Below are 16371 nucleotides of genomic sequence, written 5' to 3' on the forward strand. Positions count from 1 at the left end.
CTTCATAGTTATTATCTCCTCGTAATCCCACAGAACAAGGATTTCCAATTCCTGGACTGCCGTAAAGACAAGCTTATCTTAGCTCTCAGCCAGGAATGGCCTTTAATAAGACCTTGTGGCACGTCTTATTTCATAATGATGTGTAGTTCTGGTTTATGATATTGCACGCCAGCAATAACAGTCCATGTCCTAACGTTGTTGGACAGCGAACCATGGGAACTAAGTACTTTTCCGTGTGTGTGTGTGTGTGTGTCAGTGTGTGTGGTACATCAGAGGAGCAGGAAAGAAGATGCCTCGCTGCAAGTTTGCTCTATCTCTATCATTAACCATTAGCACATTTGTCTGGTCTGGCTACCCACGCATGCACACAGACACATTGGTATGTAGGGTGTGTTTGTCTTGTAGCAGCCTCCCCCCCCATCTTGTGTGTTAGCTTCCTACTACGCCACAGAACATGTTGTGCAGCTTACTTTTTTTTCCGGTTTGTGCATAGCTGGCATTTTATTGGGGGTTTCATCCCGCGGCCGGTGTGCCAAAGTGCTGAAAATGCTCTTTTTGTAAAAAATCGTTCTCCAACATGTGTTGAAGTGAAACCATCTGTCTCAATTCCATATCAAAGTCTATTATTTCTTTCTTCTTACCTCACCCTCCAAAACACTGTGTGTGTGTGTGTCCGGTGGGAAGGCTTCAGAATTCCTTTCCTGGTGCTTTTGATTGGCTGAGCCACCGGACTCTGAGATTTACGTCCCTTTTGCTGATGTTGTGTGGACGCATTCTGCCGATGCGTGACCTGACTCTTCCCCCCCTCGACTGAGCAGTCATTTAATCAGTGAGAGGGAGTTCACTGTAGGAAGAATCTACTTATCATTCACTACTATAAGTCCAAAAAGTGGCTGGATACAAAAGCGTGCATCAATAAAAAGAAACGCCTGCACTCTTGTCTTCATTACACCTGGTTTATTGTCCAAGCTTTCAGTCACACTTAACTAACACAAAGAGAACAATGCATAATAGAGGAAGAGTCATTACTCAGAAAACACCTGCTGGTCACGCATTTGTTTTTCAGAATTCCTAACATGAAATATTACTCATTTATGAAGATTTTCCTTTTTAGTATGTTTTACCTTTTTTTTTTACATATATTTTTACCAAACTCCTTGAATTTGGATGAAAATCCACTATCAATGATATCCATCATTTATGGATTTATCACACTAACAATATGCCATATGAGCTTATGTATGTCATGTTATTAGTAGAACATGTTTACATGCCAGTCTGCTCTGATTGGTTAGGAGGCTCGCTCTGTTGTGATAGGTCAACCGCTAGGTGTGTTTGTCAGAAATGCCTCACCCCTTACCACAACCAGATATCAGGAGTTGTATTCAGGAATAGTGATACAAATGAATTTCAGCCACTTGTTCTTGAGGGCGTGTCAAACTAGCAGCTGGGCAAATATTAAACCAATGGTGACATCACCACTTTACAGAAGAAAGGGTAAGATTTCAAGTGAGGGAGAGTAACTCCCTTTGGGCATAGACTCTGGAGACCTTTTACAAGCAGAAAAAACTGTAGAACACACTAAAAGAACAGGGTATCGGATCGGTATTTATCGGTTGATACCCAAAGCCCAGGCATCAGTATCGGCGCCTGGAAAACGCTTCAGTGTTTCATTAAGTGACATGATGCTGAGTCATAAGACTCCTGGGTGTTGAACTTCTCTGTCCCGTTTTGGAGCTGTACACTTTCCAAGTGCGGACGTTACCCGAAAGGCAACGATCTGAAATGAAAAAAGCAATGAATCATGAATATTTAGGCACTTGTTGCTACTAACAACACAACAAGAATCTCTCATTGTGGCAACGGCTACGCTGACTCACCCGCATCCCAGCATGGAGAGCAGTCAACGTGATCTGGACTGGATGGAGTTTGTCTGTCTGGCTGGAAGGCAAGGATGACGATGTCGGTGTTGGCAGCAGCTCCACAGTAAGGCCTAGATCTTAGGAGTAGTCACATAGGTGGCTGTAAATGGGTGGAATTAGACGGACAGAGAAAAGATTAAACGTAAAGGACCGAGAAGAGGAATTGAGAGGAAGGGAAGAGTTGACGATGAGTAAAAAGAGAAGTGAAAACACACAAAGCAGCGAGAATAAATGGCTCTTTTTAAATACTAAAAGTGGCCAAAACGGCTCAGTGTTCTGGGAACGATACCCACAGGCCCCAAACATATGGGTGACAGTGGTTGAAAGCACATGTGAATCATCCACCTTTTCAGTTTGGCAACATTTATTTGAGTTCAGTCTCTTTGCTCCAAACAGATGGACCATTGGGAGCAAGTAAACACTTTTTAGTGCCCGTTGAAAAGTCAGGGGAAGGACTCGAGGGGAAACTAGTCTATTTAGCAGCTATTGGAGCTCCCTGCTGGGTCAGACCAAAGGAGTCAAGCCAGAATACACTGTTCTACTTAGACCTTTCACGTTTTTCGATCCATTCAATGAGTTTTGGGTTACCGGTCGGAAGGTTTGCCGAGTGCTCTCGACATGGTTCAACTGCTCGCTGCGGTTTTGAATTGAACTTTCTGAGAACAGTTGTATCACCACCACGTTACAGCAGGGGCTATTTTCTCTGCATACAGGAAGGAGATGAACTCAACACCACGCTGAATTCTCACTTCCCCCCCCTTGGCCAGCTGCGATGATGCTGGTCCACAAGCTGCTCTCTGATAAGGGGAGCGCGTTCAGCCACGGCCAGATGCGTTCCCAATTTAGATACGATATTTCAACAACAACTCTGTTGTTGAGGTGGAGCTTCTCTCGGTGGTTTGTAGTGAGACTTTTCACCGTAACATCTTATTATGACAATGTCCCGTGACATTACAAGGCCTCAAGTATCCCTTTTCCATCAAAATTAGCATGTACATGTGGGTAGTTTAAACACGGCACAACTTGCTAAAATAGACTCCCATTGCCAGTTGCAAGTATCCCTTTCTGCGTTTGTCGCTGTCAATGTTACAACTGCACCGGAAAACAGGGTAGGAAATCGTGAAAATAGAACAGTGGTGGTTACTTCTTTTTTTACTTACTCAGTCTCTCTTTCTGTTTTTCTCAATGGAACACATATTACTGTTTCTTTTCTAACTATGTGAATAAATGCACCAAACCAGGGATGGTAATCGTCGGAATAGTGGAAAGACGGCGGTTTTGATTAGTTTTATTTTGTTTCTGTCCAATTTGAATGAAGTGTGCTTCTATGATCAGTGAGGTGAAATTTCTGTTCGACTTTGAGGACAGAAGAATTAGTTAATCAATCACAACAATTGTCTAATGAGAGAAAAAATGAGTGTTTCTACCAGAGTATCATGCTGATCGGAGCTGGAGTCAATAAATACCCGTAACTACTGCAGTTATTTTTCCCAGGAATCAAAGCCAACTGTAACCTCCAACTAAAGACCAAAGCCAGATGTTGGTGGGTGTTTTGTGAATTTTTTGTGTCCAGTGCGAAAGGGGGCTTAAGGAGAGGTTGGTGTGTTGGAGTCGCAGTGAGGTTAAATGAGGTTAAAGCTATGTTTTGGAAGAATAACCAGACCGAGAGTGACTGAGCTATTCCCTACTTCTCCTGTAATTCTGCCTGAGTCACTCATAGCCAATTGCTCCCCTGCAAATGAATTGATTTTGATCGATGATTAGATTGTGGCCCCGTCGCATCCAGACGATCGTGATTTATGAAGCTTGGACATTATCTCCGAGCTGTGCGTGGGCGTCAAATTATTAGCTCAAATCCAACCCCAGTGGGGGCCTTAAACACGGGAGCTAGAAGTGCTGCTACAATAGAAAATGTGTGCATTGTCGCCTCATTGGGAAGACTTTGTCACAGCACTTATTTCTTTCATATAAAGAGCCTCTAATGTTCAGGCAGCCCAGTTCAGGTTAAAAAATATGACTGTATTCCACACTCTGCCATCCCTCTTAATTCAAACAGACACAACAGGGCATTGAAACAGAACGGATGTTCCCCCCTCGGTATGGGAAGTCTCTGTGGGGGCAATTATGTATGAGCAACTTTGCCTGTTATGAAATATTGATTCTTTCTTCTGTCATTTTGAACAGTCCACTTTCCGTGTATACCCTGTGTGTTCTGTCAGAAGTCAAATCTGCTTTGCATCATTTTGCACCAGCTCCTCAGCTTCTCAGCTTCTAAAATTAGCCCCGATATTGTCCAGAGATCACCGCGCCGAATCTGGAGTACGCATAAGTCCACCAGTGTTGGTGATTTCCCTCAACTCCGGGATGAGTGATACTTGAAGTCAAAGTCATACAGTGGAACAGAGACGGAGTTCAGTCTAGCTCCAGATCCCTGTGGCATGAAAGGAATCCTCTGTTGGCCCTCGTCACCGACTTCCCCCCCCTGTGAGAGACCGTCGTTTTACTGGTCTGCCCTCAGCAGACATTGCAGCCTTTCATCTCTCGGAGGAAGGGCAGCTGCTCCTGTGCTCCTCTGGGCTCGGAGGGAGCGTGGATGCAGAGAGGGGAATGGGAATGCAGTGGTGTGTGTTGGCGTTTAGATGTGTTGAAAGGCAGACGGTGGCGTTAGAACGTGACCGTCAATGTGACCGTTGATGGCAGTCGATCGGATAATCGACTACTCTTATTAAGCAAAAATGTGAAATCTATGTTGGTTTCTACCTTTCTCTGTTTTTATAACGGTGTGAATTCAATATCTCAGGATCTGGGGTTGCTCTTCTGACAAAACAAGCAATATGAAGATGCCACCTTGGCCTGATGGAGATGTTTCTCTAATTTCAGCCCATAATGAAAATAATGGTTGTACAGCCTGATCTGTATTTGTATCAGCCTGAGCTATAATAAAGTATTCTTTCTGATGAAAGCCTGGCTGAAAACATGCACTATGCAGCCAACCTTTTTCGAAAAAAGCCTCGTCTGATATTCACTTTCAGTTTATCTTTTTGTCGTTTGGAGCCAGCGGTGTGCAAGGTTTTCCAAATGCATCTTTTAAAGTAATTACTTTTGAGAAAGGGGACTGGCTAATTAATGGAACAGCGGTGCAATTTCAGGAGGAAAACACTCTTGGTCCCGAGGAGCATAAATAATGCATCACAATTTGGCCCAAGAATGTCGGAAAGGGAAGATGAAAGAGATGTTTTCCTGATAATAGAAATCCGTGAGGATTTGAGTTAAATACACAATAGTCTTAATTTCATTCCTCTAAAAGATGAATGCAGTGGTCCCTCGATTGCATCACTTCAATCACATTTCATCACTTTTCATTCTAACGCATTACTATCTTTTATTTGTGTGTTTTAATCCTAATAATTTGCTGCAGTAACTGGTCCGTAGAATTCCGATTCCGGGGTCTGCAAACTCATTCTCATCAAGTCACTGTTGAAATGTTGAGATGCGCACGCTTCTGTCATTATTCCGTTCAGGCCCTCGTCTCCACCGCAATCGATTTTATTAGTGTGCACTGGCTGTTGTAAAAAGATTACGACCTCCGCGATGAAAAGGATGGCCTCGTGATTTAATTAAACCGTCTTAAGCTGCTGTATGACGGGTTCATTGAATCCCAGAGGTCCTTGTTTTTTGCAGTGTAAGCCTCTGTGTTTCACATCCCCTCTCCTGTCCTTTTTACAGACGGTGGACATCCATAAAGAGAAGGTGGCCAGGCGGGAGATCGGGATCCTGACCACCAACAAGAACACCGCGAGGACGCATAAGATCATAGCGCCAGCTAATATGGAGCGGCCTGTCCGGTACATCAGGAAGCCTGTTGACTACACTGTGCTGGATGACGTCGGCCATGGCGTTAAGGTGAGCAGACTCTAATGTTTAGATCTGCTCTCTGATTTTCTCTCAATATCTCCCTCAGTCAATTCGTCTTTCACTGCTTCTGTTCCTCCACTATATCTAATTCTCTTCCCTTCCCCCTCCTCTCCTTCTTGCCAGAGGTTTTCCTATCTCCCTCCCGCTCTTTGACTGGTTTTCTGGCTCACATTCTATCTCTTGTGTTCTCTCTTTCATCTTCAGAAATCACCACTTCTGACCCTACAGGAATATCTTTCAGTGTGGGTTGATGGGAACGGGTTGGGGGGTGGAGATGAACTAAAAAAAAGTGATTACATCATATGGCTTTCAGAAAACAGCTCTATTCTTGGAGCGTCGTGAAAAGGACACATTTGTGGGACGTTTTTTAAAGGCACTTAGGCCTCGGACCACCCTCGTAATCTCCTTCTCCTGTTTCTGCAAACCTCCGCGGAGGAATGATGTTGTCACAATTAGATTTGTAGTTTATATTCACATCAGTGCGATCTGAAAGGGAGGAGAGAAGCTGATTCTGATGTGATAAAACTCCGATGATCCCATTGTGACATTTTCACTGCCGCTCTGCCATTAGGGCTCGCTTTAGGGGTCACTGGGTCGTCCCGACAGTGGCGGTAATGACATCATTTCCTGATGTCCGGAGGCGTATTGGCCTCCTCCGCCTCATCAATCAGCCAATCAATTGCAGCCTTCGGAGAGATTGGATTAGAGGCCCACCATTACCGTCCTGTAGCGTTACCGGCATTTATAAGGCAGGGTAAAAAGCCTTGGTGTCACTCTCAATTTAGTGTGGAGGGAATTACGTCGGACCCTTCAGTCATGATGGAAGGGTGTGATGGCTGATGGGGAGTGATAGATTTTATTTGGGTGTGTTTTCCCACGGGGAGCAGCTTTCCACTGCTGCATTATGTTGGACATTTTTGGAAATTCACCAGTTTGCTCTCCTTCCAAAAGTGAAGTAAATGGCCTCATTTATATAGGGCTTTTGTCCAAAGAGGTTTACAGGAATGACTGACATTCACCCATTCATACACACATTCATACACACATTCACACACCAAGGCAGAGTCAACCACGCAGGGTGAGGTGCCTTGCTCAGGGACACCAGGCACTCAGCTAGGAGGAGCCGGGGATCGAACCAGCGATCTTGTGGTTACCAGCCAACCCGCTCTACCTCCTGAGCTAAACCCCCCCCGAAGTGATACAAATGAGACGGCTCTTATGTCTTTATGCTAAATATGAACCTAGAGCTAGCTTAGCCTAGTTTAAAGACTGGAAGTAAATGAGGCCATTTCCCATTTAAGTAGACGGAAAGATGGCCGGCAGATTTGGAAAACTTTGGGGAGAGTCCGGCTAGTTACAATACTTAATATACATAATTTATTTATTTTTTTTACAAAAACTGACATCAACAGATGATATCTTTGACAAAACAATCTCATTCCATTCAGCACCTACTCTGGTGCTTTTTTCTCTGTATTCAAGGTCAAGAATAAATGTGATTGAATAATGTCCACATGTTTTATAATAATAACATTTTATGTAATCACAGGGCAACATTCTAGCAAAATCACAGTGAGGTCCGTGTGAATCATCCGCCCTTCTGACTCTACTTTGCTTCCCAAACTTGTGATACCACAATGTATCCATTTGAAGAACATTACATATTACTCTGGGCCTAATAATGAACACACACACACACACACACACATATTTAAACACACACTCCTGCAGCCGCCCCGCATCACTCACCTCCTTTCATCCATGCATGTCACAGCCCGAAGAGCCGATCGATACTCACCATCAATACTCCATATTCATTCATATAGTATCCTGTGATGGCTGCTGTCCGATGCCCGGCTTGTATGGAATATCTATCGCCGTGGTTTACTTACTGACCAGGATCAATACTTAAATGGGAGTTTAAATCATGTCTATCGCCTGCAGTTAACTGTGAAAGTCGCTGCGTGTGCCAGAGTGTTTGCACTGGCCTAAATTGGTTTTATGGCCTCACACAGTGTTTAGCTGTACAAACACAAAGTGTGAGTCGTAATGCAGAGAAGAGACACCGTGTAGCGCTCGCATGCATTATTCAATGGAGACTGTCCTCAGATCCAAACGAGCAATACGGTAAAAAAATAGGGTGGAATGAGAGAAAAGAGAAGGTGAAATTCATCTGGTGGATAATCTGATTCTTCTCTGAGCGTCGTATCAATAATAAGTGGAGCTGACAGATCAGGATGTTCCTGTATCTCAAGGCGTCCTCACGGCTTTTCTTGCATTTAATACGAAAGGTGATATTTATTCTTCCAGTCAGCTGATGTTTGATCTAGTCTGCAGGGATGATGTCAGGTATTTGAAGTTAGTTTGCATTTCTTTTGATATTTTGTGTCGTGACAGTAATGAGTTTACAAGATTATCTTAAAAGGATGGTTTGAGTTTTTTGCCACGACTGCCTTTGTTTTAGGGTCTGCTCATCCATGCACAAGTCGCCATTCTCTGAAGTTTTACATCCTGATTGTTGCAACCACAATCAGATTTTATGCAAACAGTGTATATTTCCATTAAATACCACTGTATGGAGACTTGGCTGGATTTGGATTTTGAGGTGTGCAGCCTGTCGCCTGCATCTGTTTTTATTTGTCACTGATGAATAAAAATGAAGACATAGAGAGAAATAAATATAGAAGTTATTTCATGACTTTTGCTGAAAAAATGCCTGTATTTTTTTTTTGTCAAAGACAAGTTTCTTGTATTTGAACATAAATACAAATATACATGAGGCACTGTGATGTCACACCAGTAATAATAGTTTGCCACATGTCATCTCGTTTCGACTATATATATTTTTGGGATGTATCCTTGGCGACTGCCCTAACCCCGGGAAGTGTTTGTCTCCTTCATACCGAGCGTTTGCCCCGACAGACTCGCCCAGCCCTGACAGACTTGCTCTACTTTTTCCAACCCAGCGCGACATGCTAAGCCTTTTTTGGACTTGATAATGACCTTAATCTGAACCTGTCCATCCCATAATTCGACTTGGGACGTTTTCTAAAGTATTTCCGCACTGACAGTCCGGTTTGTGTGGCAAAAACAGAGATACGGCATTAGCCGTGAAGATAAGAGGAAGGCGGGAGGAGGCCTTTGCATGACCTAGATTGTGAAGTGAATCTCGTCTAGCTCTGATAACCCGGGGAGAGTGACATTTGAATGTGAAATTCACCATTGCCGGGCTGCACGGAAAGGTGTTTTTCTGCTTTTTAAAGAGACGGAGAGCACTTCACGCTGACCTCAGCTGTGAATTATCTTTTTGGGTTTCATCTTCTCTCTTTCTCTCGTGGTCTTGTGAGAAGCTACAATGCTTTTTGCGGAGGCCACTGGGGAAGCTGCATTATAGATGAGCCACTTGACTCTGCAGTTGTCGAACCCCAGCTGCTCTGTTGGCTCTATATTCTCATTGACATCAGCCCACAGGAGTACAAAGGTGGTGTTTATCACTGCCGCTAATGTGATCATCGGAGTCCAAAACCTGGATGAAAAAATATGAATGAAAAAGATGCTCAAAATCCATATTCATGAGAGCTTTTTGATGTACAAAGGTGAATCCATCCCAGACACCCTGTTAAGGTAAAACTCGTGCACAACACCTCTGCCGGCAGATCCCCGGGATTTCCCCCCAGTCCCACTGTGGCACTGGGTGTGGTGCTGTAGGTCTGGAGCCACAGTGTTTTCCTCTGGTAGTATGACTTGTAACCGCTGACCTGCCCGGGTCTTGCTAAATGTTTACTCAGTGTAAATAGAACCAGGAATCTTTTTTTTCTTTCTCTCTCCTGCTCGCTTGTAATTTGACTTCTACATATCCGTTTAGACATGGCCATTTTGACATGCCCTCTTTCTGTCTCTCTCTCTCTTCTGTGTCCTTTTTCCCCTTCGCCTTCATAAGTGGCTAAAAGCCAAGGTAAGTCTGGTCGGTCACATGACACATTTTACTTGTATTATTGATAGATTTCCAGTCCAAATCCCTTTCACAGCAAACCCCTATACATGTCATTCTTATTGTCATCCCCATTAACAGACTTGTAGTCCTGTAGTTCTTTTTAGCCCGGAACAAACAGTCTGAGGCTCTTTAACACCCTCCATGTCACTTTACCAACTCTGTATGTTGTCATTTACTTAGCATGTTGTGTAGTTGTCCATACATATTCTGTAGTTCATTTTAAATCCTTATAGGCTCCCCAGACGAGGCATACACTTCATATCTTTGTTTTTTTTTTAACAGTTGTTTGGATTTTGCAATACTGTAAATCCAGATGTTACTAAATTCAAAGATCCGTGCTTCAAGTGTTTTGCAAGAAGCTCGGTTGGAAGAACCCAGAGTTCTCTAACCTGCAATCAGCAGCAAACACCCTGTGACGGAGTGAAACACAAGCCGGTGGTGACATTACATAACTGTTCAAATATTACCAACAGAAATACAGATCTATGATGAAGAGTTGTCTTCGGGGAAGCCTGTAACGTTTTGATTTGGTAACACAAGTGTGTGTGTGAAATGATTTGTGAAATCAGTGTTTTTTCCTTCTTCCAACCACAGCAACATGGAAACAATCAGTCAATCAGAGGAGGGACGTTATCGAGGACCAATCCGCCGACGCAGAAGCCGCCGAGCCCTCCCATGTCGGGGCGCGGCACGCTCGGGTAAAGATTTCCATTTCAGTCTCCATGAAAGGAACACTAATCCTCTAATTATGAAACACTGAATGAAAAAAAGCAGCTCTTGTGGATACAAGAACATGCTGTTAAAGAACATTTCTCATCTATTTATTTCTTGGATTATTTTGGCTATATGTATTAATACATTTGCTGAAGAGTAACAGTGAACAAACCCAGGATGACATTATTCTTTAACTCAAGTTGTGGTTGTGATGGATGTGTCTTGTTGGTTTGGGCTTATATGCATAAATTATGCCAAAAAAAGAAAAGTCTGGGATCTTTTATCTGTCAGTGTTGGAGAGGCGTCGTCATCTGATGCACAGCAGCATCCGGCGCCACTAATCAGATATTAATTCCAGGGGTAAAGTGTGATGTACTTGCCTGTCGTCGTCCAGCTGGGTAAACTGATGGGATTTAAAACGCTACAGAGATCACGGCCTCGCGGGTTTGATAGCGGGATTTGCCCTGAATCATGATCATTCCTGTCCTCGATTTGTTGTTTATTTGCCTTTCCCGTCTCGGGCCGCTGCAGACGCAACACGTCCTACAAGACCCTGGAGCCGGTGAAGCCGCCCACGGTGCCCAACGACTACATGACCAGCCCCGCCCGAATAAGCGGCCAGCACAGCCCCGGACGCATGGCGTCGCTCAACCAGAGGCAACGCACACACAGGTAGATAAGACATTGATTTGTGTGTTATTTTGACTGTTTTATATCATTGATAACAATTGAGCTTACTATTTTCAAACAAATTACAGACTAAACAGTTAATTGATCAATCAGAAAAATAAGCAATAAATGATTTGTTGATTAAAATAATCGCATGATGAAAAACACTACAAAAAATACACAATATCAGATATACCCCACAGTGTGCAACAGCTTTAAGAAGCAACTTTAAAGTTAAAAAAAGCAAAGTTTGAAAAAGATCTGGAGCAAGTTGCACATGACGTTGTCGGTTTGGGCCTCATATCATCAAACGGATGGCCGCCGGACGTTGTTGCCCCCTGCCGAGAAGATGGACCGATGGATCCAAACTTCTAAAAACAAGCTTGATGGATGAAAGTCTCTCAAATCTGCAGTTGAAAATGTTAATCAACTTTGCACTGCTTTTAAAAGCGAGTGAGACCAGTACTTTCTGTTTTTCTACCATTTTTTGATCGGTATGAGTGGACTTAGTGCTCCAGCTACACTTTGAAATTGAGCGCTAAATGTGTGTTTGGTAAAAGCATCTCTCCAAAAAACCCACTGGTCCCCTCCTTGTCATAGAGTTCTAATCTCTCCTCTTAGTTCAGCTGTTTGGATCACTTTGCACCTCTTCCTGCTCTCCTCAACACTAAATCCTGCATTTTTATTTTTTTGTCAGAGTGTGTTACTGCAGCCTGAATCACTCTTGATATTAATATCTGTAAAAGCCTCTCCTATGAGGTGACATTTCAAAAACCCCTAAGTCAACTGCAGCATGGGAAAAACTTGAACGTGGCTCTCAAGGATCGTTAGCGGGAGACGCTTTCATCAAATTTGAGTTACGAGCGAGTGAAGTCGGCTCATTAGCTAAAAAGCCCGTTACGCTAACTGTGATGCTTAAAAATTACATAATTATTTTATTTTCCCTTCCCTCGAATCCAGCGTCTCTTCTTCTCTCACATGTATGCAAAAAAAAAGCCTTCTTCTGCTTTATCAATTATGCTTAAAGCAGCATCAGCATCACTGTTAAAGATCACCCTGATGTCCCTTTTGACCAAACCGATGCTGCCCCGTACCCGCCCCGCTCTGCTTGTATAGCTGTGGCATCACTATTTGATTACGCCGGCTTAAAGTCGGCTTTGCTTATTCAGCTCATCAGTCTCTGCCGTCCTCAACTGAGGTCTAAATTCAATATCGGCATCTGCTGGTTCCTGCTGTTATCATCTTAGATCTTTTTGTGGGAAATTAAACTGTCGTGTGCACGTAGAAAATGTGCTTATTACGGTCATATTATGTAAAACCAAATTAAAAGTAATCAGGGTCATCGTGGTGGCTAAGGGACTACATCGTCCCCCGTTTTAGGACTCTACACGTCTCGGTACTGCAGTCTCTCTCGAGTAAAGGCAAAGTGGGAAAAAAAATCTGTTGCGACCCACTTGTGAATCCCGACCCAGTCTTTGGGAATGACTGCAGTAAAGAACATCCCTAAACTTAGCCAGATAGCTGAGCATATCGTCTCAGATGGTCAGTCTCAAGATGTTTTTGCAAGACTGATTATGTATGCATCTTTGTAGGAAGCTTTCAATCTCATTCATCTAAGATTGGCTACTTTTATAAGCACTTATGTCATCTCATTACATGTCACAATGCCCAAGCATATACGTTTTACATATGTTTTTTTTACTTTTTGTTCCTTTCACCGAGAACAGTATATTTAACTTCATTGGCTCCGCGGATGATTTTTTTTGCCAGCTGTGAGCGAGTGAGCTGGAACTTGTGAAAGCCTTGCAGCGTGTTACAAACGGTTGATTTATAAACAGCTCGCTGTGTCGAGTGGAGGCTGAATGAGCCCGGGCGTCGCAGGCAGGAAGGTGGAGAGATGGAGCCGAGTGATTCTGTTTCACAGCGAGCGCTTTGAAACAAAAAGCAAAAGCCGGGGAAGAGATAAATGGGTTAGCGAAGGAACCTGCTAAGTTATGGAAGGGATTAGAATGGATGAATCCAAAACACGCACGTGGGGGGAGTCGAGTGCGACGTTCACTTCAAAAGAGGGATGACGTGACATTGTTTGGCCTTTATCACCAGAGACACTGAGCTCCCACTGCCACAAACATCCTACGGGGGGGGGTAACCCCTGCTGCTTGTGCCTGGAGAGCCCCGGGGCTCGACTGACATGGATCAGAGAGGGGGATGATGGTGGAAAGGGGGATAAAGGGATGTGGGGGGAGGTGAGGTGGGAGCGGGTTCAGGGGGGTGGAAGGAATCGGAGGAGACGGGGTTGAGGGGTATGGGGAATCGCAGGTGGTGAGAGGAAGAGGTGAGCGATGGTTAGGGGTGAGAGTTAGGGAGACGGTGGGGGGTGGGGGGGATGAAAGAGCTGGAAAAGGGCGAGGTGGGACGTAAAGGTCCGGAGCAGAAATGAGGATCAAGGACAGTCTGTGAGTGAGCGCATGAGAGGGGGATTTAGTTGCCCAGGGCATTGATCTACAAACCCCGGGGTCAAACACAGGGTGAACCGGCGCTTATACAGGCCACTGCAGAGCTGACATACATTCTACACGCCCACTCCTATATCCTCTGAGCTTATAAGGCCAGGCAGCAGTGATCAAATTGTTATTGTATACATTTAATAGATGGCCAAGTTTACTCAACTAGAACTGTCAAATAAGTGACTCAGCTTTTTAGACAAGAAAACATGTGTATATATAAGTATATTATAACCTAAAGCTCTCATATTATACACTAATTATTTCCCTTCTTGATTCATCATTCTATTTATTTCATTTTAAATAGAAAAAATACTAAATAAATACAAAATTATAGTAAAAAAATGAATAAATCGCAAATTGCCAGAAAATCGACAAACTGACACCTTGGCATGATTTATTTTTTGGTTGTTTTAATAACTCAAAGCCTAAAGATGTTCAGTTAATAATGATGTGAAACTGAGAAGAGGAGATTTCACTGATAACCTAACCATCAAAATGAATACAGATAAAGCACATTTGTGACCTTTAAAACATATTTATCATTCAGGGGAAAAAGAGATGCGTTTCTTTTTGAAATCCTGGACTTTACTTCACTTTACTGATTCTGAGGAGCGGTCTGAGAAGGAAACCCTGAATAAAACAACGTCCTCTTTCTCTTCCGTCTCTCTCCTCCCTCAGTGGAAGCAGCGGGGGGAGCAGCAGCAGGGAGAACAGCGGCAGCAGCGGTATTGGCATTCCCATCGCCGTGCCTACACCCTCCATCCCCAACCCTGGATCAGGTGAGCTTTACTAGCTGTTAACTCAGGCGTTGTCCTTCCTTACATGAAATGAAGGCAGGATTGTACTCAACTAGCTTCAGGCTTTTTTTTAAAATCCAGCAATAAATTCTGCCCCACCCTGCCTTACAGTGTTAGGAGTTTAGCTACTCTTTCCCAAGCTCCAAAAACTGGTTTGAGTGAATAAAAAGAGCACATCTATTTATAGTCCAGTCCTAGAAAAATCTGTTTTTTTGCACTTGTGTGTTTAACCTGTGTGACATGAGATAACACTCTTTAAACATTGACAGCCAATGATGAGAAAACAGGCTGTGCTGTTTGCAGATTGTGCATAGATTAAACAGAGGAACTGCTACACGCTCTAAGTCTAAGTCATATTCATTTATTTTAAAATAAAAACAATTTAAATTTGCCCCAAATATTTGCTGAGAAATCGAGAAATTTGGAGCAAAAAAATATTATTATTAAATATAATATTTCTATATTAAATATGCACCTATAATAGGTGTTACATGTAACATGTATTTGCAGATATTGAGACTACGCTACACACAAAGCCTATGTTTACCAGACGGGGATTATGCAGGCCCATTGTGTTCTAAGTACAGCTGATTCTCTATTCTGCTGTGTAAATAGGCCACGCTGCTTCATGCACGCTGCTTTATAGTGGAACAGTAAGGCCCACATAACACCGCGCACAAGCTGCACATAGTACTGCGTCTCACCACGCACAAGCCTTTTGCTACTTCGGCGTTTAGCTTTGACAATACAGTTTGGGCCGTACAAGAAATATTTCATGTAGCAGCTCTTCTACCTCAACGCCAGGATCAAAACCAGCAGCACAGAACTCACTACGGCTCTCCCCTTTTAAGCCGGTCGCCATGGCAACACTCGGTTACACCACAGAGAAAGTGTGTCCAAGTGTGTGCAGCCTCTTGATGAAGTCGAAAGCGCTCCTCCGGCTCTAAACGGTCCCGTCGAGGTGCAGGAGGCGGGCGAGGATGGACTCTGCCTCTGCTTTCGATGGTTACTAATGTGAATACTCCTTTCAGTCCCGCCCATGTTTGCTCCCCTGGGAGCCCCTCCGCCTCCCCCACCCCCTCCTCCTTCCATGGCCGGGCTCGGCCCCCCACCACCGCCGCCGCCACCACCACCACCTCCACCCCCACCTTTAGGTGAGACACCTCGGCCTCCGAGGCCGATCCTGTCGCCGCTTCTGCCCGGACGGTGGATAATCAGCACGTCTACTGGGATCTAATGATGGTGGAGATGGACAAATAAGGGTGTGGATGGGTGTCTTCACTATTTGTACACACTGCAAGCAAGAGGATCAGATTATTTTTGTTAAATTATGTCAACGTGCTGAGGCTGAAGCGTTGAAACTTGATTCTTAACGTGAAAGTTTAATAATAGATGCAGCTGAAGTAACATTATTTATGAAAAGAGGAAGTATTTTGACCTTCTGCAGGTTGTAGGAAACGACTTGCTGATTGTCTTGCTTGCACTGTGGACAGATTGTGGACAAATATATGCTTCTGGTTGGAGACACAACAGGTTACATGCTATGTGAGAAAGCTCTTTTCTATCTTCGGTGGTGGTGGTGATGGTGATGGTGATGATGGTGGTGATGATGATGATGATGGTGGTGATGATGCTTCCTGATTCTTCACTGATCACTATAATTGACCTCAAGTTGCCGTATATCTAGAGAGGCTATCCACATTGACAAAGTAGATGAGAACATTTGTTTATTTGAGTTCCTTCTTTTTTTCTTTTTTCTTTTTAAACCAGAAAAGTAATTGTGGTTAAAGCTTCATCATGCAAAATGTCTTTCAGTCTTAGCAAGTAGTAACTAAGAACTTAAAAGTAATGGA

At 43.7% G+C, this 16371-nt stretch overlaps 1 protein-coding gene across 6 annotated transcripts in view; it reads left to right on the forward strand.

The window, feature by feature from the left end:
- The window catches only part of abi1a (abl-interactor 1a), a 39596-nt gene that overhangs the window by 16959 nt on the left and 6266 nt on the right, over positions 1-16371 (forward strand). For 3 of the 6 annotated variants that reach the window (XM_084034093.1, XM_084034095.1, XM_084034098.1), the window contains exons 3-8: positions 5649-5825; positions 9778-9792; positions 10426-10529; positions 11077-11217; positions 14400-14500; positions 15550-15672. In XM_084034093.1, coding sequence (XP_083890219.1) covers positions 5649-5825; positions 9778-9792; positions 10426-10529; positions 11077-11217; positions 14400-14500; positions 15550-15672 — 661 coding nt within the window. The remainder of the gene's footprint in view (positions 1-5648; positions 5826-9777; positions 9793-10425; positions 10530-11076; positions 11218-14399; positions 14501-15549; positions 15673-16371) is intronic. The other 3 variants (XM_084034094.1, XM_084034096.1, XM_084034097.1) reach the window with 3 other exon arrangements.

The sequence above is a fragment of the Eutrigla gurnardus genome, assembly GCF_963514095.1.
Source record: "Eutrigla gurnardus genome assembly, chromosome: 18".
Taxonomy (NCBI): domain Eukaryota; kingdom Metazoa; phylum Chordata; class Actinopteri; order Perciformes; family Triglidae; genus Eutrigla; species Eutrigla gurnardus.